We start from the raw sequence: 27,151 nt of genomic DNA, 5'->3' as shown, positions 1-27,151 counted from the left end.
CTTAAGACTGCAGGAAAGCCAAAAATCAACCAAAACCCAAAAACACATCATTTAAGCATAGGTACTACTCTAGGTTTTAAGTCAGTTTAGAGCCTAGATAGAGGCCTCCATGCATAAAACGTTATCATCTCTAAGTCTCAATTCATTACTAAGAACCCAAAGCTCAAAACAGCCCCTGGAACTCCATGAAAATCAGGAAGGATCTTGGCTTTTGCCCCAGCAAAGGGCAGTCCATGAGAAAGTTCTCTCCAAACACAAAGTTGTTCAGCAGCTAAGATCCTGAAGAACGAATATTGCAATTAATTTATCAAATTTGCAAGCTACATATGTTTTTGCTCAAACCTCTCTGTTGCCAAGACACAATTTTAAGATTAAAAGGGCATCGAGGCAGGTTAAGACTTGTTGGCAGCAGCAGAGGCTCCCATCTATGTTCAGACATGGGAGGCCCCTATTCTTTGGCTATCTGGAGGATCACTGGGAGACAGCCACAAAGAAACACTCCTGTAGCCTCATTCCAGTCCACTTCAGCAACTGAGGTTTATTCAGGGGTACAAATTAGTATTAAACAGAAAAGTAGCACAGTGAAGTGACTGGGATCCCAGGCTGAGGAGCTGGCCTGCCAGGGTTTGAATGGCAGTTCCACTGTGATGTTATTAACATCTCCAGGCTTCAGATGTCTGACCTATAAAATGGGGATAATAACCACCCCATAAGGTCTGTCTGGGGGCTGAGGGAGCTTAGAAGAGCATCTAGCACATAGTGTCAGGTAAGTACTTTAAACAATAAAAACAAACTTAGGAAAAGATGCTCTTTGAGATTTGTAGAGCTGTTTATGCTACTTAAGCATTCAGGCATATTTTTATTCTAAGAGATCTAGAATCTGGGGAAGTCTAGGGCTGAAGCTGAGTTCTGGAAAATCTTCCAAGTCTGACCAGAAAAGATCTCTTCAACTACCTATGGTCCATTGACTGCTCCAAAATGCCCTAATAAAATGCTTGTATCCAGGGCCAACATAAGCCCAAACCAACTGGAGAGGGAGCAGAAGGCTGCCAGGGGAGAAGGGAACTAATAATTTTCCTAAGGTTCCCCCAACCATACTCTTGTCATGACATCTGTGTAGCATAATGGTCTAAACCCCATTATTTTAAAATTTTAGGACTCGTACTATCTACTTCTGAAATCATTGGGCTCCCAGGATTAACGGGAAATGACAGTGTGACAAGAGGCTAGGGAAGCTGCCAGTTTATCCAATCAATCAATCAACTGATAAGACACATTTTGAGCACCTGTTCTGTGCAAGATGTTGCACCAATACTTTGATCCTCAACAAGCAAAAGGTACAACAAATACAAATTTTATCAGCTATTATTATATTGATCAAGTCCTTTCCAATTCAGGAATGTTCATAGGCCTCAATCCACACAGACTCTTTTCAAGAAACCCTCCTTGATGGTTACAACAAATATCGACACTCTGTAGCTCAATTATCTCATGGCTAAGTATGAGAAGCTAAATTGTAGAGCTGGTTTTTAAAGTGGAAGCTATACTTCTGCACCTCTATAAAATTTTACATGGTGGACCTCTGGCCAACATCATCTAGGCCGGAGTTTCTTTTCCTGGTCGCTCCTTCATTGTTTAGCTCTGAATCTGATCTGTCTGTGTTGTTGCCAGAGCTTATTGCTATGTCACTTTCCATTCTCTCTGTAGTGTCACAATTTGATTTAAGAAGGGTAGAATCTGGTTCTTTAGGACGTTTCCATTGTGGTCTTGAGACGATCCAAAAAATGAGGGCCCCAAACAACAGAATCAGAAGGCCGAGGGTGTTTACAAAAACACCTTCTGGTGGGAATGAATGGTATGCAGGATCTTTCCTATGAAAAAAGAGAACGTGTCCAATTACAAATAGGGTTCTACAGCAACATACAATATAGTGTTGAATTCATCTGTTCAAAATGCACACTGGTGTGGCTTTAATGTAAATTCCCTTAATGCTTGATATTAAGGAGAAATTTAAGTCATGCTATAACTCACACAATGAAATATTATAAAATTGTCAAAAATCCCAAGCATGAATATGGCACCTAGAATATCTGTATCACTTAAAAATTGAAAAAGATGAAATGAAAATGTGTATACACTGTAATTGTATTAACATGAAAATATGCACATAAAAAAACTGAAAGGGAATCCATAACTTTAATAGTTGTTTTGCGGGTGATCCTTCAAAACTTTTAGTCATTTGTTCCATGTATAATACAAATTATTTTTTGTTTGTTTTTTAAATATTTCTTTTTAGTTGTTGATGGACCTTTATTTTTTTATTTTTTTATTTATACATGGTATTGAGAATTGAACCCAGTGCCTCAGACATGCCAGGCAAGTGCATCTACATGCTAACCACTGAGCTACAACCCCAGCCCCAAAAGTTATTTTTTAACATAAACATTTTAAGCTCAAAATTTTTGTTTAAAAAACTGTTACATTGGGCTGGGCTGTGGCTCAGTGGTATAGCACTTGCCTAGCATGTGTGAGGCACTGGGTTTGGTTCTCAGCACTGCATATAAATGAAAAAAAATAATTTAAAAAAGGTCCATCAACAACTTAAAATATATATATATATATATATACACACACTTGATTTCAGGCCCAAGGGAGGAAGCTAATGACCTGTAGTTACTTTGCTACTGTTTTCCAAAAACAATGACTTCCTTTTAGATAGCCTTGGAATTCTTTCCTTAGAAATTGAGGCAATGGAGCCAGGGCGGGGCGGGTCTGGCCAGTTCAGGAGCACAACAACACTCTCCAGGGCAAGACTGCTTTTATTAAGAAGTTGCAGAGGCACCTTAAAGGATGGTGGGCAAACAGTTGGGGTGGGGGGAGTTTGAAAGATCCCAGGTATGAATAAAAGAGATCTCTGTGCCTCTGCCTCTCCCTGGTATCTCATCTGTGTCCCAGAGCATGTAATAAAAACTAAGGTGTATAGTGTCCAAAAAAAATTGTGAAACTGTATTATTATGACCACTTTACAGACAAAAAAATTGATAGTTCTCTGTTTCTATCTTCTATGTTAGAGACCCCAGGTCTAACGGGGGAACACCTGAAGAATGGAGGCAGAGGATGGGTTCAAAGCCCTAGAACACTGTTAATCAACTTATGAGTAATACACACAGTCATAATAGGATAATGATGAAAAGTGCCTTTGAGGCTGATATGCACATTTTAATTTTTACCTAATACTAAATGCCTGAATGTGTTAGAAAATGGTTCAGAGGATTATACACACACACACACACACACACACACACACACATATACACACACGCATATATGTGTGTATATATATTTATATTTATCTGTTACATTTACATTACATTTCCAGTGAACAAGTATTTAACTTTTTAAAGCTTATGTATTACAATTAGGAAGACTGTACAACTTACAGGACAAAAAATAGTTTCTCTGTCACTCCCATAAGGGCTGTCGCAATCGTTGTTCCAAAGAGGAAAAGTCCAAAATAAACATGTATGGGCATGATAAATTCTCGGAGAGAAGGTGGAGCCCAAGGAAGCAGAAAGATGAAAAAACCTGTGAAAAGCTAAACACCAAAAAGTACAAAGGTTATTGTTTAATTTAAGTTTTAACTCATTTAAAGTTATTCTAAAAGCAATTTGTAAAAAATGGGAAAAAAAACTTTTCCATAGAACCTGGGGTGAAAAAAAAATGAAAAACAGAACACATTAGGACATATAATTCAGTTAGTTCAGTCTAAAAAGCTATGTGGAAACAAGATGACCATTTTTTCGTGAGGAAAAAATGAATTCTACAGGATAATTCTCTCCATTTCCTTGATAATTAAATCCCTAATGAGAATCTTCTTTGCAGAGAAGACAGCAAAATTCCTAAATAAATTGAAGTCTGTTGGACTTCCAGAGTTTTGTTTTGTTGCCCCCCATACCCTGCCCAGTAAGTATTTCCTCAACAAGAAAATAAAGATCACTTAGTGGCTAACAGATTACTGAGTTTAAAGACTTAAAAAAAAAAAAAAAGTACTGAGTTAGAATCTACCAGCCTGACAAAACAACTCTGAAAAAAACAGAAGAATGAGGAGAAAATAACTAACATCATTCACTGCTCCATCCTCTGTGTTAGAGATCCAACGTCTAAGGTGGGAAAAACCAGAAGAATGGAGGAAGAGGATGGGTTCAAAGCCCTAGAACACTGTTAGAATCAGCTTATGTGTAATACACACAGTTATGATACGATAGTGATAAAAAGTGCCTTTGATGCTGGTGTGCACATTTTATTTTTCACCTAATACTGCAAATGCTTGAATGTGTTAGAAAATGGTTCAGAGGATTTCCCCCTTGACAGTTCAAAATATTCCTAATTCTTCCTCAGTGAACGTCAGTAGTTCTATCAGTGTCTAGGGGCAAACTTCCTGACATTCATGTTGTACTTTCAATATGAAAATGTGGCCCAGGTCAATGACTGCCTGGGATTTAGCACAAATATTTCTGTAAAGGCATTCTATGCCTTCCTATGGCTTACCTATAGAAAAATGTTATTTTTTATATTCTTGCTCTCTTGATTATTTTTTAAAGATTCTTATTTTGTTTTCTAATTTCCTTCATAATTTATCATGCGTCTCTTGTAATCCTATACGGCTCAATGATTTAAGTAGGTGAGAAAGCCAGAAAACTCAAGCAATTAAATCGTATTTTCACCATTGAAGAAATTCTTCAACAAAAGAGAATTACTTCTAAAAGGAAAGGGAAAACATTACGGAATGCTTGGCTTTGATTAAGTGTTTCAAGTAGTGCAATTATGCAAACTTAAAATTTGTAATAATTTCTAATAATCAGACTTTATTTCATTTTAACCATCTTAGTCTTACTACCTTACAAGTGAAGAGGGCAACTTATAAAATAGTGGACTGAAAATTACAAGATCCTTCGTCAAAAAATTACAAGAACCTAAGTCAGAGGTTCTTAAAATGTGATTCCCAGAAAACATGCATCAGAAACACTTAAGGTATAAATTTAAGAAGATGCCGAGTCATGTCCAGACATGCAAATCAGAGTTTCTGGATTAGGGCCAGGAACATTCATTTTTAATAGAACGCCCAGGTGTTTCTTACACATGTTGAAATCGGAAGATCACTACTTTTGATTCACTCAAATTATTTTTGATCCAGGTGAACTGAAAATCCCCGCAAAAGGATGCAGTGGAATCTTCTATTACCCACAGTCTAAGAAGACTTATTCAGTACCAATGATATGTAAGAGCAGAGGTAGTTTAAAGAAGCCAAAGTGCTCCACTGTTTAGGAACCATCAACAACACGAAGCTGTTCTTCATCACAATGGAAGTTCTTAAGAGAACTAAGGCAATATAAAAGTTCATAACAAGTTATTACTTGGAGCTGGGCATGGTGGTGCATACCTACAATCCCAACAACTCAGGAGGCTGAGGCAGAAGAACCAAAGTTCAGTGCCAACATAGTGAGACACTATTTCAAAATAAAACGCAAAAAGGTCTGAGGTTCAATGCCCAGTACTGAAAAAAAAAGTTATTACTTAAAAGATGAAAGTGAAAATTTGTACAATCCTAATTATGTTTTAAAATTCAATATCTATACCCATAGGTACAATGAAAAAAATTAAACCAAAATGTAACACTATCTCTCAATGTGGTATTTAATCTTGAATTTTTTCTTTACAGAGTCCTCTATTTCATAAAATTTTAAATTAATGTGTACTACATCATAGAGCTTTTTTTTAAAAAAAATTATTTTTTTAGTTGTAGATGGACACAATACCTTTATTTTATTTGTTTTTGTTTTTTTTATGTGTTTTTTTGTTTTTTTATGAACCCAGTGCCTTATGCATGCTAGGCAAGTGCTCTACCTCTGAGCCACAACCCTGGCCCCCAAATGTGTACTACTTTTATAACCAGAATTATAAAACTTATTTTTAAAGTTTTTATCTTAAATATTTGGATACTTGGGCTTTCTCAGTTAATTATTACTGTCTTTACAGATCTAAATATATTTTACTACAACAGTTTTATTACAAAAACAGACTATTTTTTTTTAAATGTGTGTAGCAAGGTGCTGTGATGCACACCTGTAATCCCAGCTATTCTGGAGGTTGAGGGGAGAGAATAGCAAGTTCAAGGTCAGCCTAGAAAACTTATTGAGAGCCTATCTCAAAATAAAAAATAAAAAGGGTTGGGGATGTAGCTCAGTGATAGAGCATGGCTCTGAGCTAAATCCCCATTACTATTAAAAAAAAAAGTGTGTATAAACCTTGAAACCTAACTTTTATTGCAAAAGTCATTAATGAGAGCAGGAAATATCCACTTGGCTAGTTTTTTTGTTTGCTTGTTTGTTTTTTTTTAGGTATGGTTTACATTTTTTTTTTTGAATGGGGGAGAGTAGAGGTAGTTTAAAGAGCCAAGTCAATTACAGATTATGAGGAAGCTCCTCCCAACTCTCCTTCATCCTTCTGCTATGCCACATTCAGTACCAATTCCTTCATTCTACATACATTTTGAAATCTTTGCTCTAAGTCAGATGTTGCTCTGAGTGCTGCATAAGCTATTGAAGATGGACAAGCTCCCTGTGTTCCAGCAACTCAATTGTTTTCATTGGGATTACTATAACATCTAACCTTGTAACTAACAGCAAGCTTTTTTTTTTAGGCCAAGTGTTCTCAAACGTTAGCATGCATCTGAATCACCTGGTAGACTTATTATAGTGCATAATTTGGGGCCCCACCCCCAGAGTTTCTGACTGAGTAGGTCTAGAGTAGAAGCTGAGACTCTATGTGTCTAATTTTCCTGTTGAAGCTAATGTTGCTGTCCTAGGAACCATACTTTGAAAAATTCGGTTCTAGGTCATTTCCAAGTTGTGTTCTTCATATGTAAGAAAAATATCACACTTTTCTTCCAGGGATGAAAAAAATCTAATGAATAGCAACTAGAATATGTCCATAGGTTTTTATAAAAGGTATAACAACACTCAAACCATTCGTTGAGTTTCCTGCCTACATCCTGCATCTCCCTGCTACATCCACCCAGGCAATACCCCACTCTGGCTTAGCCATCTTCACCACTCCTCCTAGCCTGTCAGGTATTACCGGAGTAAGTCACCATTAAGGAGACTGGCATCACTATAAAGAGATAATAATGAGCAGTTGGATACTGCTCAACAAACCTTTAATTGTCTGATTTATCAGCTGACTCTCCATTTTCCCCTATTCTCAAATTTCTGACTCTCCAGAGTGCCTCCCCCCAATATGGTACTGGGGATTGAATCCAGGGGCACTCAATCACTGAATTACACCTCTAGTTTTTTGTATTTCTTATTTTGAGACAGGGTCTTGCTAAATTGCCCAGACTGATCCTGAACTTGGGATCCTCCTGCCTCAGCCTCCTAAGTAGCTGGGATTACAAGAATGTGCTATTGTGCACAGCCAGTAGAAAATTTTATGACCTCCACACTGAAAAAATAAAGGTAGCTGGCATGGTGGTACATACCTCCCAGCAGCTCAGGAGGCTGAGGCAAGAGGATCAAAACCAGTCTCAGCAAAAGCACGGAGCTAAGCAACACAGTGAGACCCTGTCTCTAAATAAAACACAAATTAGGGCTTGGGAATGTGGCTCAGTGGTCATGCCCCTGAGTTCAATCCCTGGTACCTCCCCCCCTCCAAAAAAAAAAAAAAAAAAAACAGAGGCAACTTCAGAGAAAAGCCTCAACATCCTGCCGCCAAACCAAACCCCATTCTTTTTTCAATTACAATGGAGTTGGTGTCAGACCTTTAATTTTCCAGCTGTCTCTGCAACCTGCTTCCTTAAGATCTATTTATAAACTATTATGTCTCTTCATCATTCACAAATTCTCCTTCTTTACAGGTGTCACCCTGTCATCATTTTCACATGCACAAGTTTCTCATAATGAAAAGTAGACATTTAAAAAAAATTTCCTCTTTTCCCTCCCTGCTTATTCAAATCATTTGACAGAGTAAACTATTTCTTTACCTTCATTCCCTCTTTAACCATTGCAATCTGGCTTCTGCACTCCAAATAACTTGGTTTCCAAGATGTTCAGTGACTTTTGTTGTTGTTATTTTTAATTATACATGACAGTAGAGTCAATTTTGTCATATTTATACAAATATGGAGTACATCTTATTCTAATTAGGATGCCCATCTTGTGCTTGTACATGATGTAGAGATTCACTGTGATGTATTCATATATGTACACAGGAAAGTTATGTCATAGTCATTCCTCTGTCTTTCCTAATCCTCTCCCCCTCCCTTCCCTTCATTCCCCTTTGTCTAATCCACTGAACTTCTATTCTTTACCCATTCCCATTGCTGTGTATTAGCATCCACATATAACAGAGAACATTCGACCTTTGGTTTTTTGGAGATTGGCTTGTTTCACTTAGCATGATAGTCTCCACATCCATCCATTTAATGGCAAATTTCCTAAATGGGCAATTGTCAGACCCTCTTTGCATTGGACACTTCTCAAGCCCTTCCATCCCCTTTTCATCCACCCATCTGCTGAAATCTGTTAATGACTCTCATTCTTCATCTCATTTACTTTTCAAATCTGCCTTTTAAAATTCTACCTCCTCAATACCTTTAGAATCTATCCAATCTGCTTCACTGCCACTACTACTCCTCGAGGCCAACACCACTTCTCATCGGAACCTCTGTAAACACCTTCAAGCTCGATTCTCCATATTAATCCTGCCCTAGACTGCAATTCATGTTCTGTACTCCACTCTGGGCAGCCTGGTGTCCTTCCTATTCCTCAAAGCAAAACTTTTCTCACAGGTATTTTATGCACCTGGGAGAGTCTGCCTTTTCAACACCAGGCTAACAACTTCAGATCTTGGTGTAACTTCTTGTGTCTCCTTTATCCTAAGAGAGCTCTTCCAGAACACTCCATAACCAGCATATCAATTATCTGTCTACCCCTGCAAGCTTTCTAAGGGCAGAGAGCATGTCTCTTTGAGCCTATGTTTGACTTGTAGAACAATGTATCTCCCACACTTAGCAAAGTATCTGGCACAGATATACAACTGTTGAATACATAAATGAATTTGTGAATAAAATTTCACTGACAGAAAATACATGTTCTCAAACCATGAAAGTACTTATGTCATCTTCAGGTCACAAAGGAGCCTCCCACAAGATTTATACTTCTAATGACAACAGAGCTAACTTGTATTTTTCCAGTGTGCTAAGCCCTGGGTGGAGCCTTTTCATGCATTATTTGGCTCTAATTCTTATGATTTTGTGAAGTATCATGAACCTTGATTTATATATGAACAATTTCCAGAGAAATTAAATAACTTGTTCAGGGTCACCAGCTATCAAATGGATGAAACTTATTCAAAACTGAGGTCTCCCTAATTGCAAATCCTGTGTTCTTAAACAGTATCTATTCTCTGGATCTGAGCAAGGAAAAGCTAGGAGCCAGCGTTCCTCCCTCAAAAATAATCAATAATAATAAAAAAAAAAAACAAAAGCCAAGAAGTTGTGAAACTATTTTTCTAAGAAGCCCTGTGAGCACAAAGAAAACAAGAGATAACAATCCAGAATCAATTAAAAAAGAGATTCTTTGGACAATTAAAGATGTTTGTAATTTACCAAGTTTAAAATTAGAATCTATTGATGTAATCAACTATATTAACAGATTAAAAAAGAGAAGCCATATTCATCTCAAGGGACACAGAAAAATCATTCAATAAAATTTCACATCCACTCGTGACTTAAAAATAAAACGTTTTTATAAAGATAGGAGGCAATGTGAAGCACCTATACTCAATAGAACATTAGCAACATTCTTTTAAAAAAAAAAGTTGGGCAAGATGGTGCCCACCTGTTACCCCAGCAGCTCGGGAGGCAGGAGGATCACAAGTTCAAAACCAGCCTCAGCAAAATAGAAAAACAAAAAGTGGGTGAGGGATGTAGTCCAGTTGTTAAATACTTGGTACCAAAAAAAAAAAGAAAGAAAGAAAGAAAGAAAAGAAAACCAGGAAATGAAGAAAAAACATCAGGAGTCTGACTACCCCCAGGGGTTAGAATCCACACAAGAAATATGGGTTTGAGGTACAGTTGGATAGCTATGTGGGGGTTCTACATTTTCTACATTAGGTTATATATAAATCATGGAAGTTAATTTTACTATAATGACTTATAAATTCCATATACACATAACAATTTGGTTTTGTTTAATGTCCCAGAGGCTAAATCTCAAGTAGAAAAGAATTCTGTGCTTAAACTGATTTCAGTCCATTGAGGATGGGTGAAGAGCTTTCAACTGTTTGGGGTTGTATTGTCCTAATGTTTATCTCCTTCCATTTTGTTTTTATTGAAACAACCCTGATACTGTCTTAATTCAGCAGGTAAATCTTGATTTTAGCCTAGGGGCCAACCCAAACCCCCAACAGTGCTAAATAAAGTGAGAGAATCCAATCTTGAAAATCTCTCTCCATCTTACTCCATGAAGGTTCTTCCTTGAGTTGGGCTGAGGGGGTGCAAACTGACCTTACAAATTCTGATAAATGGTCGCAGATGATTATACTTTGCAATTGCAGTGCACAGCAGTGTGGCTCTTACAGCCCTAAGACTACTGGTAGCTCTCAAAAAGAGGGGCTTCCTATTCTCCACCCACAAAGGGCAGCGCAGGAACCACCATCAGGAGAGAATGTTTATTCACTCAGAAAGTGAAAGTGCTTTCCCTTTTTACTTTTAAGAAATATGACAGAAAAACATCTCCTGTATTTTGCAGTGAACAACATGGAGGCAAAAATCTTTGCTTAGCTCCGATCAAAAGTGAAGAAAGCAAGCTTTGTGATGATTTCTCTTTACAGGGAAAAGAAATGTTCTTTCACCTCATTTCCACCTGAGCATCTGGGTGGAAATTAGTAGTGTTGGCCCTACAGGGATGGGAGATCTGTTGCTCCTATGGACCGGCAATGCAAACAACTTAAAAACATTTTTTATACAACAAAGGAATAAAGCTGGAACGTAACCAACTTTCCTAGAAACAGACTATAGAGCTGTTCACCTCATTCTTGAGGTGAGCACAGGGTCCACTAACTTGTCCAGACTGACATCAAACTTGAGATCCTCCCACTTCAGCCTCCCCAGTAGCTGGGATTATAGGTGTACACCACTGTAACCTGCTTCCTGCTATTTTCTTTCAATGTCTTGAAGGAATAGTTTACATATAGTACATATAGTTTCCAAAAATAAATAAATAAACACATTTAAGCTTATATTCCTCTAAGAGCCATTTTAGTTAAGGCCCATGAATTTTGGAATAAGCATTCTCTTTTTTTTGTTAAATCCTAAATATTCCTTAATTTTATATATTAAGATTCAGAGCAGAGTATAATTGATTTTAGAGAATCCTAATTAAAAGACATACCTGGTATAGAAAAATATTTTATTATATATCTATTTATTCACTTTATTACTTATTTAATTATTATTTTATTATTATTATTATTATTATTATTATGCAAGAAATAGCTGTGGCAGAGAAATATTAGAAGTTACAGAAAGTAATAAGAAAAATAATCACTGGAATGCAGCCACTTCTGACACATACCTTTTCAGATATCCTGAGATGCCTTGGTACAGAACTAATTCAGTAAAGGCATTTTATTTAGTCCATTGTAACTACTGCACTTGGAAGCCCAGAGCCAGTGTACTTTTATGTACAAAGCAGTATTTTACAATTTGTGTGATCAGGCAAGTAGTATAAAAATTTGTAGTATATGAAGACCTTCACAGGAAGCCATGTGCAAATCTGGATGGTTTCTATTCTGACCCTCAGAGATGTGGCCCTTCACTAAGGATGCTGAAACACAGGCTGGGTGATTGTGGGAAAGTCATGGAAATGGTAGAGCCAACTGCTGATAGGGAGGGTTGGGACCTGGCAGACCTGGGTCTGCATCCCAGCTCTGCCAATGCCTGTGTACTTCTGGGAAGATTATTTCCCCTGTACCCTGGGCATCTGTACCAGTATTTCATCTAAAGGAACAAGCAACATATGTAAATGCTTTGCAGCATATGGGCTCTAGAAGCATTCTGCATTCTGATGTGGTGCAGGGGAACTGAGACAAAGAGAGAGGAACTGACTTCTCAAAGCAAAATAGAGGGGCTGGGGCTATAGCTCAGTGGCAGAGCACTTGCCTAGCATGTGTGAGGCACTGGGTTCAATTCTCAGCACCACATAAAAATAAACAGATAAAACAAAGGCATTTTGTCCATCTACAACTAAAAAAAAGTTTAAAAAAAAAAAAGGCAAAATAGAGAACTGAGAGCAGTCCTACAGAGATGCCAATAAGCCACACAGGTCCAAAGCAACTGGCAGATCTCAGTGGGCTCTGCTCTTGCCATCCTCCTGTCTGAGGAGAGAGACTGCATCAGTTGGTAGCAATGGAGAAATGGAATGTTTACCTCAGATTATTCATGAGGAAGCTGCCTCTCAGATGTGAGCCCATGACTGAAAATATTGCGGGAAAATTAAGGAGAACAGAAGAGCTGAGCTGGCTCAGCCATTCACTTGGAGTATTTGCCTTGTTCTTTCTGGATTAGGAAGATCATCGTTGATAGATATAGGGTCTGCTCTGTGCTTCTCTCCTTTCAGGCTCCTTTATATTCCCAATCCCTACATCCAAGCTGGTTAAATTTAAATAATTAATAATGTCCATAGAAATAGCAACTTTTATTTAATGAAAATTGTTTTTTAAAAAGTTTTTTAAAACTTTTATATATATAAAAAATAAAAAATGACAGATGTTTGGTGACAGTCCCTATTTTTTAAATGGGTTATATAGTTTAGGATAAGCCTTGGGTTTTGTGAATCCACTCAAGTCTTATTCCTCCTATATCTCCAGAAAAGTGAAGTTCCCAATGATATTCTAGTCGAGCAGTTCAGTAGATACTGTGCTAATTAAGGAAGGAAACTGAATCAATATAGCTTACAAAGATTTTTTTTTTTCACAAAATGGTTAAGACCCAAAAGACTCACAACATTAACTTTTAATTTAGTGACCCAGAACATCCAATTACCTATCAACTCTACAAAATTATGTTTAAACATAGTGCTCTTAGACTATATGTCTTTACAAAGTGAAGGGAAGACAAGGGGAAAATAAAACAATCAATGTGACCTCCAAATCTAGCCAAAAGTTATAAATTAGTCTCTCCCCTCAGAAAAGTAAACTTAGAAAAGTGGCAGAGAATGTGGAAAAGAAGGTTATAGCTCTTGCCTATGCTAGTTTATTCAGCATACAGAACTCCAAAGTCTGAGCAATATCAGTCTAGATGTTAGGAGATGGTAATGTCCCTGCAACAGATGTTCATATTATAAATCTCACATTCAAGCTCATAGACGTGAATTCTGCAGTTCCAGAACCCACTTGGGGGAAGAGTTAAAATGGTAACAAATGTAAAGCATGCTTAGAAAACATTTATGGTCTCTGAATTGTTTTGCTTTTTATATCTTGTTTATAAATACACTGACCTGTAAGACATAGCATATGACAGCTGCCAGTCCAACCCAGCTGTGAAGACTGTACATATTGGGGATACTTTGGGCATTGTGGAAATCAAAAACGGCCACCAGAGCGATAACTGCAAGAATGGTAGCAACACCATTTAACCCTGCATGGATGGATTTCATCAGGAACTTGCTGCATTTCCAGGTCCATGGCAGTCTGTAGACGATGATGGCTAAGGAGACAGAAGGTGTTTTTAAAGAATCAACACAAAATAAACAACTCAACCCAGTAGACACTTTCTTTTGTAAGACCCCTTTCCCTTGGCTTCCACTTTTCACATACTCCTGCCCCTCAGTGCCTCATTCTTGGGCTCCTTTACTGCCATTCTACTCCTGAGTACGTGCCCAAAAGAAATATGTACATATGTTCACTAAAAAATACTAGAATGTTACTAGCAGCACCATTTATAATAGTCAAGACCCTGGAAAACTTCCCAATAGCTCATCAATAGAATGAATAAATAAATTATGATATATTCACGCTACGAAATAATATACAGCAAAGAAATGAATGATCTATAATTAGTACTACATCCAATGATAGGAATCAACCTACAAAGCGAATCCCAAGAAGGCAGACATTAACAAGTATATAGTTATGATTCAATTTGTATAAAGTGTAAAAACAGACAAAACTCATCTCTTCAGTTAGAGAAGTCAGTGGTGGTCCTTCTGAGGAAGGGGTACCACAGGCAATAGAACATGCCAGAAAGTCCAAAAGTTCCTATTGATATTTTTTCTCAGTCTGGATGCTGGTGTTCACTAAGAAACGATTCATCTATATGTATCTGCACATAGATTAAACTTAAAATTTTTTCAAAGCCTTTCTACTCAAGAGTCCTGATTTAAGCAATAGATTATATGGCCACCTTATCCAGAATGCAATTAATTTTTGTTCTGAAGAACATATTCTGCCATTATCCATATCTCTCGTTCATGTATTTTAAAAAATTAAATGTGTGGAAATGTGTGGCAGATTTAAAAAGTTATAAAACTTCTTAGGATCATATAAATGTAAGGGATTATTTAGTCCCTTCTCAGGCAAAAATACATCTAAACCTACAAAGACAGATGCAAATGCAGCCTCTTTAAAGTTTTCCGCATAAGAGTCATTCTTCCTAATTTTTGGACTCTTTTCAACATTTGATAGCCTTCACCATCAGAACAGTATTCCTTTTATTTAATCCAAACTCTGAAGGACTGCTCCTTACCAATTTCAGTGTGCATATAGGTATCTTAAAAGTGTTGATTGATTATACCTCCTTGATGACATGGAGACTTTGGATAATGAATCTTTTCAAACTAGTAATTTTAATATCTTGAAAAGCAAACTTTTAAAACTAGCTCTAGGTCCCTTCTCACCTCTACTCCATCTTCTCTGAGTACATTAATGTGTCTTGCTATTTCTCTCTTGAATCAACAGAGCCTACGACAGACCCAGGTTCAAAGAATGTAACTCCATAAGTATTTTTAAAATTCTTATTTAATTGTAGATTCACATGCGGTTGTAAGAAATAATACAAAAAAGATCGCATATACTCTTCACCCAGTTTCCCACTAAAGTAACATCTTACATAACTATAGTACAATATCACATCCAGGAAGTTTAGGTGGATATAATCCACTGACCCAAATCAGAGTTTACCAGTTTTATCTTATTTGTACGTGACCTATAAGCATTTATAAAAAAAATGTTTGCAAAGTACATTCTGTACACTAGTCAAAGTCTAGAAATCAAAGTGATGTAAAGTCAAACATTGGTTTACCCACCTCATACTTTTTCTCCCCTGAGGGTTGAGAGCACACCCTATATAATTCTCTAGTTTTCAGGGAGAGCAAATCCTCTCTATCCCATTTATCCACTGCTGAGAGCCATAGCCAAGTAGGAATGGCATTTTTGGTTGAAAGGTGACACCAGCAAGCCATTGAGATGATAATGATTATGTTAAGATGTGCATTCAATTGGAGATTAGACCCCTGCTGTCTGCCTAGGCCTGCTACTTTGGAGCTCTCAGGGGACTCCCATTGGTTGGGGAAGTGAGGTAGGAAGGAATTCCGGAGGAGGGATTTCCTGTTGGTGTAGTGTGTCCTGAGAGAATGCCGCGTGCATGGTTCGAGGGAGAATTCCCAGGGGAGCGTGTGTGGAGTGTGCTGGTGGAGTTCAGAAATAAAGTTTGTTCCTGTTTCAGTGGCTCGTGATTTGTGCCCAGCCAGACTGCGGCAATCCACAAAATGTGTGATTATGTAGTAGTAAAATAAAAATGTGCAATATCTAAAGACATATGTTATACATCTCCCCCCTCCTGGTTTAACCTCATTTGTAACACACACACACACACATACACACACTTGCTAGGGAACAGACACAATGCTAGTGTCTATTTACATTTTAATTCTCAACTCTCTAAGAAAGGTGTGATTATTATCACTGTTATATAGAGGAAGAAGCTGAGTCACAGAGAGGATAAGCAGTTTGTTCAACCTCAATAAATGCTTTATAATGTTATTGCTAACAGGGCACAATGGTGTGCACTGTAATCCCAGCTTCTTGGGAGGCTGAGGCATAAGATTGCAAGTTCCAGGTCAGCCTGGGCAACACAGTGAGACTCCATCTCAAAATACTTATATATTATTATCATCACCATATTATCAACCAAGCACCTGCAGGAAGAAGTCTTAGGTGAGTGAACTTGAATAGCTTTATAAAAGGAAGTATTCAGGATGTGTTTGCTTGAAAAGCAAATTATAACAGTATACCATATACAGCTTTTTCTCTCTTACCTGGATGACAGTTTATCAAAAATTCCCCAAATAAAACTAATTTCTGCGGTTAAAAGTCAGGATTAGCTTCTATAACTAAAAGGAGTTGCAAGGCTGACCAGGGAACCCTGGAATATAGTTTCTTGACCTGGGTACCCAGGTGTGTCCATGTTAGGAAAACACCTCACATGACTTAGGCACTCTTGTTCAAGCTGTTCTTCAAAAAAAAAAAAAAAAAGTTTAAGATATTGTTGCCAAAAACCCCCAAACCACTGCATTCCCAGTGAAGACTCTGTACTCTTCCCCATGCCTGGGGCACAGGAATGTGTCAAGTTTTTCATAACATGGAAATCTATTCCTTTTGAATGTCAAAACTTGATTTTTAAATTTTTCACCTTCACTCAAATATGTTTGTTGTTTGTTTTTCTTTTTTTTCTTTTTTTTTTTTTTGAGACAGGGTTTCAAAGACAGGCTGGTCTTGAACTCCCACATCAGCTTCCAAGTAGCAATTTTTGCAAATGGGCTGCATACTAGCTTTCTTTCTCCAGCAGTTGCATGAATGGAACCTATTTAATTCCTCGTAGATGATGTTAGGTTATTAACAAAACACCAATCATTATCCTATTACTTTAGAAGGAAGATCTCATTTGCTTCTGATCCAAATGGACCCAGACAATTCTGGTTTTAGAGGCCCTGGGTGTCTATCTCAGGTTTTCCTACCTCTTCTTCTTGTCAGGTTAGGGTGCCTCTCCCTTCCATCACCCAACTCTATGCTTCATTCTCACCAGCACTGATTACTGGCATATAGATTTTCATGGTGCCCCAAATCTTAACATCTACTAAATCTGAGTAGCAAATATATGGGGATCTATTATATTATTTTTGGTATGGTTGGAAGAGTTCTTTATAGTTTTAAAGTTAAAACAATATTTTTGTAAGCTTGCAAACCCAGTAGCCAATTAGTCTCAACTGCTCAACAGGCAGCTGGTGGAGACTTATGGGCTCTTCCAAGTGAGGCACACAGGGTTTTCTGCCCTGGCTACACAGGGGCTCGGCTGCACAGATGAATGTGCTTCAAAATGCTCCCTGGATAAGCAAAGGTTCAATGTAAAATCATGCATTTCAATGAGCTGTTTATATGCTTTAAAAAAACGTACAAACAGCTGAAATATGGTAGACTTTAGGGAAAAAGGGGAAGTTTAACAAACCAGATCACATTTCTTAAGGAAGAAGCTATTCTCAATAATTATAAAAACTGCCTGCAGTGTGGAATTTAAATATTTCTTGCTTCTTTGGCTTGGCACTTACCTAGACACCATTCCTGAGGTTCAATGAGAAGGAAGAAGAGGTCTGCTAAACCCACAAGAAGGAGAAATGGTATAAAACAGCTACTTGTGACTGGAACAAGAGTTATCTGTTGGAGGCTCTAATTACCAAGACCATATTTTTCCAAGAAAATGAGGGGAAGCGTGAATTATATATGTAATAAATACATTTTAAATCTTTTCAAAGAAAAGCTATTGTTGGTGGAACATGCTAGTGTTCTAAACTTAGAAATAAAGGAAGGATTGAAGGGGGAAAGAAATTAGTAACTGTATATAATTATTCTCTAGACAATGAAGAAGAAAATACAGTAACTAGATTTTGAATTTAATTATTGGAAAATTTCTCAGATCCTAGTTATATAATCAAAACCTCAGAAATATAAGAAAAAACATTCTTTAAGTAATCTCTGGTTTGGCACCACTTTCTCCCCCACATTATACAACTATATATATATATATATATATACAAGTTGGTCTTATGGAAGGTAAGATGAGAATCTATCAAAGTGGGAGCAGATGAGGAAGGAGTGCTTGGAGGGAGAGGAACATCCCCAGACATGAAAAGCACTGTGACTCTAGTTCCTCTTAGTTTCTGTCTTGTGATTTATGAGGTAGAAATATACTTATTTTGTTCATCATCACATCCCAGAAGTTGGCATGGAGCCTGGCACACCGTGGGAATTCAGTAAGTATACGTGAAAATGTAAACTTTTTTTTTTGAGGGGGGAGTACTCGACCACTGAGACACATCCCCAGTCCTATTTTTTTTTTGTATTTTATTTAGAGACAGGGTCTCAATGAGTTGTTTAGCACCTCGATTTTTGCTGAGGCTGGCTCTGAACTCACGATCCTCCTGTCTCAGCCTTCCAAGCCACTGGGATTACAGGCATGTGCCACAGTGCCCTGCTGAAAAAGTAAATCTTATTTATTTATTTATTTATTTGTTTATTTATTTATTTTAGTTGTTGATGGACTTTTATTTTATTCATTTATTTATATGTGGTGCTGAGAATCGAACCCAGTGCCTCACACATGTGAGGCAAGTGCTCTACCACTGAGCCACAACCCCAGCCCCAATGAAAAAGTAAATCTTAAGAAAGCCCAGTAATCATTCAGTATTCCCAGCAAAGGAGCAGATCCTCTTTTGATATTATTTTCAATTTTTTTTTAATTTTTAAAAAATTTTCAATGGATCTTTTTATTTTACTTATTTATTTGTATGCAGTGCTGAGGATTGAACTCAGAGCCTCACACATGCCAGCCAAGCACTCTACCATTGAGCAACAACTCCAGCCCCTCAAACTTATTACAGTCAGAAAAATTTTTTGTGATATACAATATGATGTTTTGATACATGTGTACATTGTGAAGTGGCTATATCAAACTATTTAACATATCCATCACCTTACCAATTTTTGTTATGACAGATCCTCTTTTAAAAGGTACAAACCAAAAACTCAAGACAAATTGTCCTGCTGACCCAAGTAATAGCTAATATGAGACCAAGAAGTCTTTTCAAGTGAGTAAAAAAGATTCTGCACTTAGGCCTACGTAACAGCTTTAAGTTAATTTAAAAATAAGTTATTGAGCTCAAACTACACTGGGATTTTAAACATAAATTCTACTTAAACATGCTGTGTCATGATAATTTCCTCCCTCTGAAAATGTCTTATTTTTCACTCCTTAATAGAATACTTACAACAGGATTATCCATCTTTATAACTCATTTCCCTGTCCACCCATGGCTTTACCAGATTCTATCTAAAGGACCTCAAGTTGAAATTGAAAAAAAAAAAAAAAGAAAGAAACCCTTTTAAATTCTTGCAGCAGCTGTCAGAGAATCAGACCTCTGAAATGTGCCTGAGCCTGTGCATCTGCACTGTCTCATTGCATGAATATCATGAAAACAGAAACCTCTGGAAAGCTGAAATGAAGGAAGTGATCTGGAAGGTACAGATGGTTTGTTTTAACCTATTGACACTAGAAATATCTCTCTAAAGTGACTGAAATCTTCCCAAAGGCAGCTACTTGGGACCAAATATGTGTATGAAAATAGAAAAAGATCAATTTATTGAATAGACATTTATAAATAAATATCCAGAAATTTTGTGTTCTTAGAAAGATCAGCTAGCCAGGTATGATGCTATATGCCTGTAATCCCAGTAACTTAAGACACTGAGCCAACAGAAAAACAAATTCAAGACCAGGCAGGGAAACTGAGCAAGACCCTGCCTCAAAATAGAGGCAAAATAGAATAAAAAGGGCTGAAGATGTAGCTCAATAGTAAAGTACCCCTGGGTTCAATCCCTAGTACCACTAAAGGAAGGGAGGGAAGGAAGAAGGGAGGGAAAAAGTAGAAAAGAAAAGAAATTTCAGCTATATCCAGCTATAGTTTCTTGTGTCTCATATGAATATTATGACAGATTAGAAACAGTTCTGGTTCACATATCACCTAGTTGTCTGATGTGGCCAAATTCAAATGAGAATTTGAATTTAAGGTCCCAGACAGTTTTAAGTATTCAGGGATCAGTATAACTTACATTCTTAGAAATAAAAAACCATTTCTCCTCTCTAACCAATTCAAATGTGAACAACTTATAGACATGACTGCATCTTTATTTTGGGGGGTGGGGGGGTGGTGCTGGGGATGAAACCCAGGGCTACACACATGCTAAGCAATCATTCTGCTACTGACCTGTAACTCCTACTGAGCAATTGAGCAGAGCTCTCTCTGCTTCCTGGCTGCCATGTCCATCACACCCTTCTGCCATGATGTCCTACCTCACCTCAGACCCAGAGCTATGGAGTCAGCTGACCATAGACTAAACCTCTGCAACAGTGAAGCAAAATAATCTTTTCCTTCTCTAAATTGTTCTCGTCAGGTCTTTTGGTCATGAAGATGAAAAATCTGACTAAAATATAAAGTATCTGGAATTAGACTTGGATCTATATTTTTGGAGGCCACTATTCAACCCACTGCATATCCCTTGTAGGAATGCTGGAAATGAGGTCTAGAGTATTACAAGAGAAAATGGTTCCTACAGGGTGTGATCCACCAGTATGCATCTCATCTCCTTGTATCTGAGCTGGAATCTGGGAAGAGGACTGTTTAAGGAGAGCTATATGCATGGTTAAATGAATTACTGAGGCCAGGGTGCCCACCAAAGAGGAGTACCTGATGCTGCCCTATTAGCAACCTCAGGTTCCTGTCTTATGTCCTGCTGAACTGACTAATTCTCACTGTGGTCCTAGTAGTTTCTCGTGTCTGAATGTTGTGCTGACCCAGGGAAGACATCCGGTGATACTCCATTCTAAATCCACTTCACTTAATTACTTCATACACTCAATCCTTGTAGGTGTGACTCCTGGTTTAAAGGATTGGCCAAACCTTCATTAATTCAAAGAATATCTGTTGAAAGCCTACTTCATGTTAGGTAATGCTATGGATACATTAGTGAAGAAAACAGACAAAATCCCTACCCTTGGGTAGCTTGCATTCTAGTAGAAAAAGAGAAATAATAAATTAGTAATTTAAATAGTCAGTGGTCAGAATATGGTCAGAATTTGGATAATAATGTATCTAAATTTCTGATGGATTGGATGAGAAGTGTGGAAGAGAGGAATGAAGAATGATTGTATAGTTCTGAACATCTAGAAAGATGAGGTTGCCATTTACTGAAATGGTAAAACTTATAAGAGAAGTGTTTGGGGACATGTGAGGAATATCAAGAGCTGAGATTTGGACATGTCTATTTGACATCCAAATAGAGAGTTTGTATAGGCAGATGAATATCTGGTTCTAGAGTTCAGGAGAGAGTATGGGGTGAGTATATAAAGATGGGAGAGCTCAGTGTATAGATGGCATTTAAAGCCTGGAAGGTGGGTGAGACCACCACAGGAAGGAATGCAGGAAAACTGAAGTACTTAAAAGAATGAACCCTGGGAGCTCTAACCTGAAATAATCAGGGAGATGGGGAGCAACCTGCAAAGGAGATAGAGGAGGGGTGGCCAAGAAAGAGAGATCAGCCAAGGAGATGGGTATCCTAGAAGCTGCTCAATCCACCAAGTGAAGGAAGAGAGGAATGAGGGGTCAGTTATGTCAAATACAAGCTTCCAGCCAGGCAACAGGAGGTCTGAGAATTGACCACTGGTATAAGCAATGTGGAAGCAATTGATTATTACTTCAAGAACAATTTTGTGGAGCAGAACAAGAGAGCCTGATTAGAGAAGGTTCAAGAGAGGACAGAGGAAAATAATTAGAGACTATAGATACAGACTCATATTTCAAAATGTTCTACAGTAAGGCCAGAAGAAAATTGAGGCGGTCGCTTGGGAGGGATACAGGGGAGAGAGACAGAGATAGATGGGTGGGGGGAGAGAGAGATTAAGATGACATAAACTATAATATATTGGAAATAATCTAAGGGAGAAGGTGAGAAACTTAATGATGCAGAAGAAAAGAGGGAGAATTAAGTGCTGTCCTTAGGTAGGCAAGAGGAGGAACAGAAGATACTACTCAGTAATGAACTAATGAGCTCTGTAGCTTAGAATAAAGATGCCTTTCCAGTACAACTGCATGTCCAGTCTTCCCTGAAGTTGACTAAGCAGTGTTTCTAAATTGTTGAACAGGATAACCACTAGGGGACAGGAAAGGCACTTTTAGTTCAGAAGTTGTTGTTATCATTACAATTCAGTAGCTGCAAAACTGGATTTTGTTACTAGCAATTTAACTATGGTGCAGAAATAATTATTTATTAATTCAACAACTATTTATTGGCCTATCATGTGTCAGTTCTAGGTGCTGGAGATTGAGCAGTGAACAAAATAAGCATATCTAAAACATTTATACTAGCTAGTGCATTTATTTATAACAAAAAAAATGTGTTCTGAGTTGCTTCCAATTATGTCTTTGTTTTGAAAAAACCCTCCTTTCTCTAAGACTGATAGGTTTTGTTATAGAAGCCTGTTTTTCCCCTGGCTAGTTTTGGAATAGATGTTTGGGGCACTTCCTCAAATATCTTCTTTGCAAGAGGCTTTTCAAATATATTTAATTGATCTTGAAATTTAGTTACTTTTACATAGATTAATAGGATATCTCAATTTCCTTTTAAGAACTGCTCTTGATTTCTGTTAGTCTTTTAAATGTTACTTAAATGTAGTTATATTATATCTCACAAAACCAACTTGAGATCATTAAACTATTTAATTTCCCTTCCTTTAGTTTACACCACAAAAGGAGTTCCACACATGGGAAAGTACAAGTATAGAATTGCTAAGACTTCTTCGGCTAACGTAGACACCTGAATTTTCTACCTTTTACTAAAGAACACATTCCACCTTGTTGAACCTTTTAAAAGACCAAATGCTACTTTGAGAGCATTTATTCATTGCAGTCTTTTCTGCGGCCTTCTTTACAAGGGTTGCTTCTCTGATTTCCTGGCAATATACTTATTTCATGGGAATCATTGCTTTTAGAGAAGCACAAAGCCTCTTCTAAATTCTTCCTCATTAGTGTTAGAGACTGTTAGGTAGATTTCTCTTATTTAAGATTTTGTTTAGCAGGGCACAGTGGCATGTGCCTTTAATCCCAGCTACATGGGAGGCTGAGGCAGAGAATCACTTGAGCCCAGGAATTAAAGGCAAGCAAGACTTCATTTCAAAAAAAATTTTTTTTTACATTTTTCATAATCTGTTATACTTTAATTTAGAATACATATATTTTCCAAAATATATTTGGAGTATACTTGATTGTGTGTGTGCATGGGGGTGGAGGAGATTTTATTTTTCAACTTCCATATTAGTTTTACTTTCTTCAAGGCTTAAAGTATTTCAGACCCATATTTGTTCTTAACATAGTTTCAAATTCTGTTTACTGTTTGTATACTGTATTTGTAAAGCACTCTATGCTTAGAGTAATAACTATATGTTAGCTTTCCCATCCTCATCTCCAAATATTTGTGTATTATATAAGTGTTCTAGTACATCATGTTCATTATTAGAGATCTAAACTCTCATAGCCTTAAAGTTTCCTCCCTAAAGCAATAACATACAGTAAAGAAGCCCAGTATAACATGGATAGTCTGTAACATGTGTGTGCCTCACCATCAATAAAGTCAACTACAGACTGTTTGACTTAGGATGGTTAGACTTAATGGTTGTTTGACTTTACAATGGTACCAAAGCCATGTGCATTCAGTAGAACTGTGCTTCAGATTTTGAATTCTGATCTCTTCCCAGGCTAGCCATATGATTATACTCTCAAGATGGTGAGCAGTGGCAATGAGCCACAGCTCCAAGTTAGCTACACCATCATAACATTCAATGCTCTACAGAGCATTGTACAGTGTTGCTAACCCAGAGTAGATTAGGAATATGCATTTTCAAGTTATACTATTTTCAACATATGATAGGTTTATTGGAGATGTAACTCCATAATAAACCAAGTAGCTTCTGTATTTACTTCTCTTCCCCTGGACTCTTCCTACTGCTTGGCTGAGTATGTGTGAGCCAAGATACAGGAGAACCAGGGAGAAATTATGTATGGGTTCTACATATATGAAAAAGTTTATGTTCATGTCAGTTACATGTACTACATGATTAAAACACTTTGCAAATTCAGGATCCAAACAATAAACAGGGTGGGTAATTTTGACAAGACAAACATTGAAATATTAACACAAAAGAGAGTGACTAAACCTAAAAAAATGAGATTTGCATAACAGCAACACATGAAAAATCCCCCAATATCCGTTTACACATTTTTGCCCCAAAGGAAGTATAAACAGATTAAGAGAAATCCACCATTTAGAGAAATCAGAAAATCTTTTACACAAACCCTGTAATGGATTATAATGTGAATAAAGAGTTTCAAAATGTACTTTAAGTAAAGCTTTTGACTTCTCTGAAGAGAAGACTGCAAAGAATAAGTTCATTGTCCTAAAAGCAGAGAACTCCTTGAAAGTTAGGCCATTGAAAGGACCTAGGCTACTTCCATGGGTATGTTACTTAACTCTTCAGTCCTTCAGTTTACTCATATAATGCATTTAGAGGACACACAAAATTCAAATGTTTTAACTGTGTCCTCTGTGGGAAGTCAGGCAACAAGCACTATCATCTGTGTTCCCCTAACCTCAATTATTAGAACACACTTCAAGCCTTTGAAGAGCTTCTCAGTTTTAGGGGCTGCTTTCAGAGGTGGAGGGAAGAGATGAAAAGACTATTCCTACCACTTTGAATAAACAGAATGTGTCCACAACTCTGGTCAAACTAAAAGGCTCCACCGTGAAGGAAAGTGTACTGGTGACATCAACTTTGGAATTTGAGTATTTTTTCCCCTCCTTTTAGTGCAGTAGCAAAACATCTGGGAATTATGCAACAAAATAACTCGGATGACCAGTGACGCTCACACCCTGAGGAGCATACCAGGGAAGCCTCCAAAGGCTGAGCATTAGTAACACCGTCCACTACACCCCGAATTGAGAACTTGCTCAAAGTTGTAGCACAAGTTTAAAAAGGAAAAACAAAACAAAAACGTCTCTTTAGAAATGAGGCCAGGGCTTTTTTCTTCACTTGTTTGTGGGGAATTAATTATTGGTGAAGAAAAGGCAGCCTGCCCAGGGGCCAGGTAGAAGATTCCCGCTGGTGGGCATCTCTTTCCCAATTCAGTCCATTCCTCACGATAATTTTCTGCAACATAACTCCAGCCCACCAATTTCTACAATTTGCTAAATGTATTCTCAAGGCCACCGCCTTGATTTCACTTTTGAGAAAGTGGTTACAAATAAATGGTGCTTGCGCCACTACCTAGAGGTTCCTCCAGCCAAGCCGCTGAAGACAACTGTCAGTAGGTCGTGAGACCTACCTAACGACAATAAACACCACCATAGACTGAGCCTCCCTGTGAACCCCTCTCCCATCCAGCCTCATCCCGGAAGAAGTAGGCCGGGAGCTGGCACACCGCGGACAAGCAGCGACACGGCCAACCCCAGGGACGTCGCACGCGGGAGCATCCCTCGGAGCCACGCAGCCGCAAGCTCTCCCTGGACTTCTCCTACCCCTCGTTTGGGGCCACCACCCAACAGGAAGCCCCGGAGGGGAACTTTCGCCAGTGGGCCGCCACATAAACACGCTGGGTTCCAGAGCGTCCAGTGACTGGGCAGGGCGGCGAAACACCCCTGTGAGTGGGCTTAGACTGAGCGAAGGCTCGACTGGGTTTAACCGGGTGAAACCCTGAAAGGATGCTCCGCCACTTGCCGCGGCTACCGGCTGCTCAGCCCCTTTATCCAGAGCTAAGGAAGCTACGGGAGAAGCCAGTTTCGCCCCTCCATTCGGCCCCGCAGCCTTCCTCTCTCACTCTGCAGCCTTCTAACAAGTTCAGCAAAAGGCCTCTGGCTAGAGAGTTTCTGCGCCCCTGACTGCGCAGGCTCCGCCCACAGAGGCGACTTTTAGGGGCAAGTGGCAGGGAAGCGCGGTGCTGGGGCTTATCTCCACTCTTGTTCCTGCAGACGCGGGGACGTCCCGGTGCGACCCAGACCCACTGCACCGAGTTGGCCGACTCAAGCCAGCTGCGCTCCTCACCGCCGTCCCCCGCAACACGTCCTCGCCGCGCACTCCCACCCGGGCGCTACCGCTGCAGCGCCGCGATCGCCGCTTCGCCGGGCCCCGCCCGTGCCCCGCCGGAGCCCGCCCTCTTCCTTCTCGCCGGTCACGCTCCACCGCCCCCCAGGAGGTGCCCAGTACCGATGCCCTGGATGAAGATAAAGCCTGTCACCGCGAGCACCGGGTGCCAGTTGAACTCGAGCGAGCTCCCGTCCCAGCCGAGCCCCTCCCGGTAGTGGAGGACCCAGATGAGGGTGAAAAGCACCGACAGGAAGCCGACCGGTAGCGCCGACACCAGCAGCGCCAAGAAGCCTCTGTAGCTCTCCATGGCTGTCACAACTTCACGGTCCGCGCCGGGCAGCCTCTGGGTACTAGCCCCCGCCCGCCCCGGGGTCGGGATTTCTTGGCGATGTCTCCGCCTAGGGGGAGGGGCTTTCTCGGAGTTGTCAGGGCTGTGGGGCCTCCTGGGGGTGGGCAGCTGGCACAGGATCCGAAGCCGGCCCCACCCCCGTGATCACGCGGCTCTCCCAGCTCAGTGGCGGCCCACTGGCCCAGCATCGGAGTTCGCAGAGGGCTGGAGTGACTGATCTAGTTACTTGTGCAGAGAGCGCGCTCAGAGGAATTCAGGCTCACCAAACAGCTTTTTAACTCTTCCCGCGTCTCTTATTTGTGGGAAGGCCGTGGCGCAGGCTTTCGGTTATCAGAAGAGAGGGATCTGTCCGAGGCGGTTATGCGTGTGCTTTTAAATGAAGTCTCTTGGGTCCCAGTTCTGATGCCAAGGAAGGGTCAAGAAGGAACCCTGGATGGTTTGGGCAGTAGTGGGCTAGCAGCCAAACCACTTGTAGTGTGTGGTGCACGCCTATAATCCCAGCAGGA

General features: G+C 39.1%; 1 protein-coding gene across 2 annotated transcripts; it reads right to left on the bottom strand.

Moving 5' to 3' along the window:
* Positions 1 to 518: 518 nt before the first annotated feature.
* CYBRD1 (cytochrome b reductase 1) lies at positions 519 to 26,752 on the bottom strand. 2 transcript variants are annotated; one of them, XM_081261083.1, is made up of 4 exons: positions 26,417 to 26,695; positions 13,557 to 13,765; positions 3,441 to 3,595; positions 519 to 1,871 (listed from the first exon to the last, which is right to left on the bottom strand). In XM_081261083.1, exons 1-4 carry the CDS (start codon positions 26,601 to 26,603, stop codon positions 1,568 to 1,570), a joined length of 855 nt encoding a protein of 284 aa, XP_081117209.1. In that variant the 5' UTR covers positions 26,604 to 26,695; the 3' UTR covers positions 519 to 1,567. The 2 variants fall into 2 exon arrangements, with proteins under 2 accessions (XP_081117209.1, XP_081117210.1); XM_081261084.1 differs by lacking the exon at positions 13,557 to 13,765 and having other exon boundaries at positions 1,603 to 1,871; positions 26,417 to 26,752.
* Positions 26,753 to 27,151: the final 399 nt, after the last annotated feature.

The sequence above is a fragment of the Spermophilus citellus genome, assembly GCF_964194105.1.
Source record: "Spermophilus citellus genome assembly, chromosome: 11".
NCBI lineage: Eukaryota > Metazoa > Chordata > Mammalia > Rodentia > Sciuridae > Spermophilus > Spermophilus citellus.
Note: the sequence above shows the minus strand (reverse complement) of the source record. Positions and strands in the feature narration are given on the sequence as shown.

Bases quoted from the DNA above. Each gene is read 5' to 3' on its own strand.
- CYBRD1 (XM_081261083.1), bottom strand. From the start codon at position 26,603: ATGGAGAGCTACAGAGGCTTCTTGGCGCTGCTGGTGTCGGCGCTACCG. The intron at 13,766-26,416 runs GTACTGGGCACC...CTGTCTCCTTAG, and splicing joins TATCTTCATCCAGGGCATCG to CCATCATCGTCTACAGACTG. The intron at 3,596-13,556 runs GTCAGTGTATTT...TTTGGTGTTTAG, and splicing joins TCATATGCTATGTCTTACAG to CTTTTCACAGGTTTTTTCAT.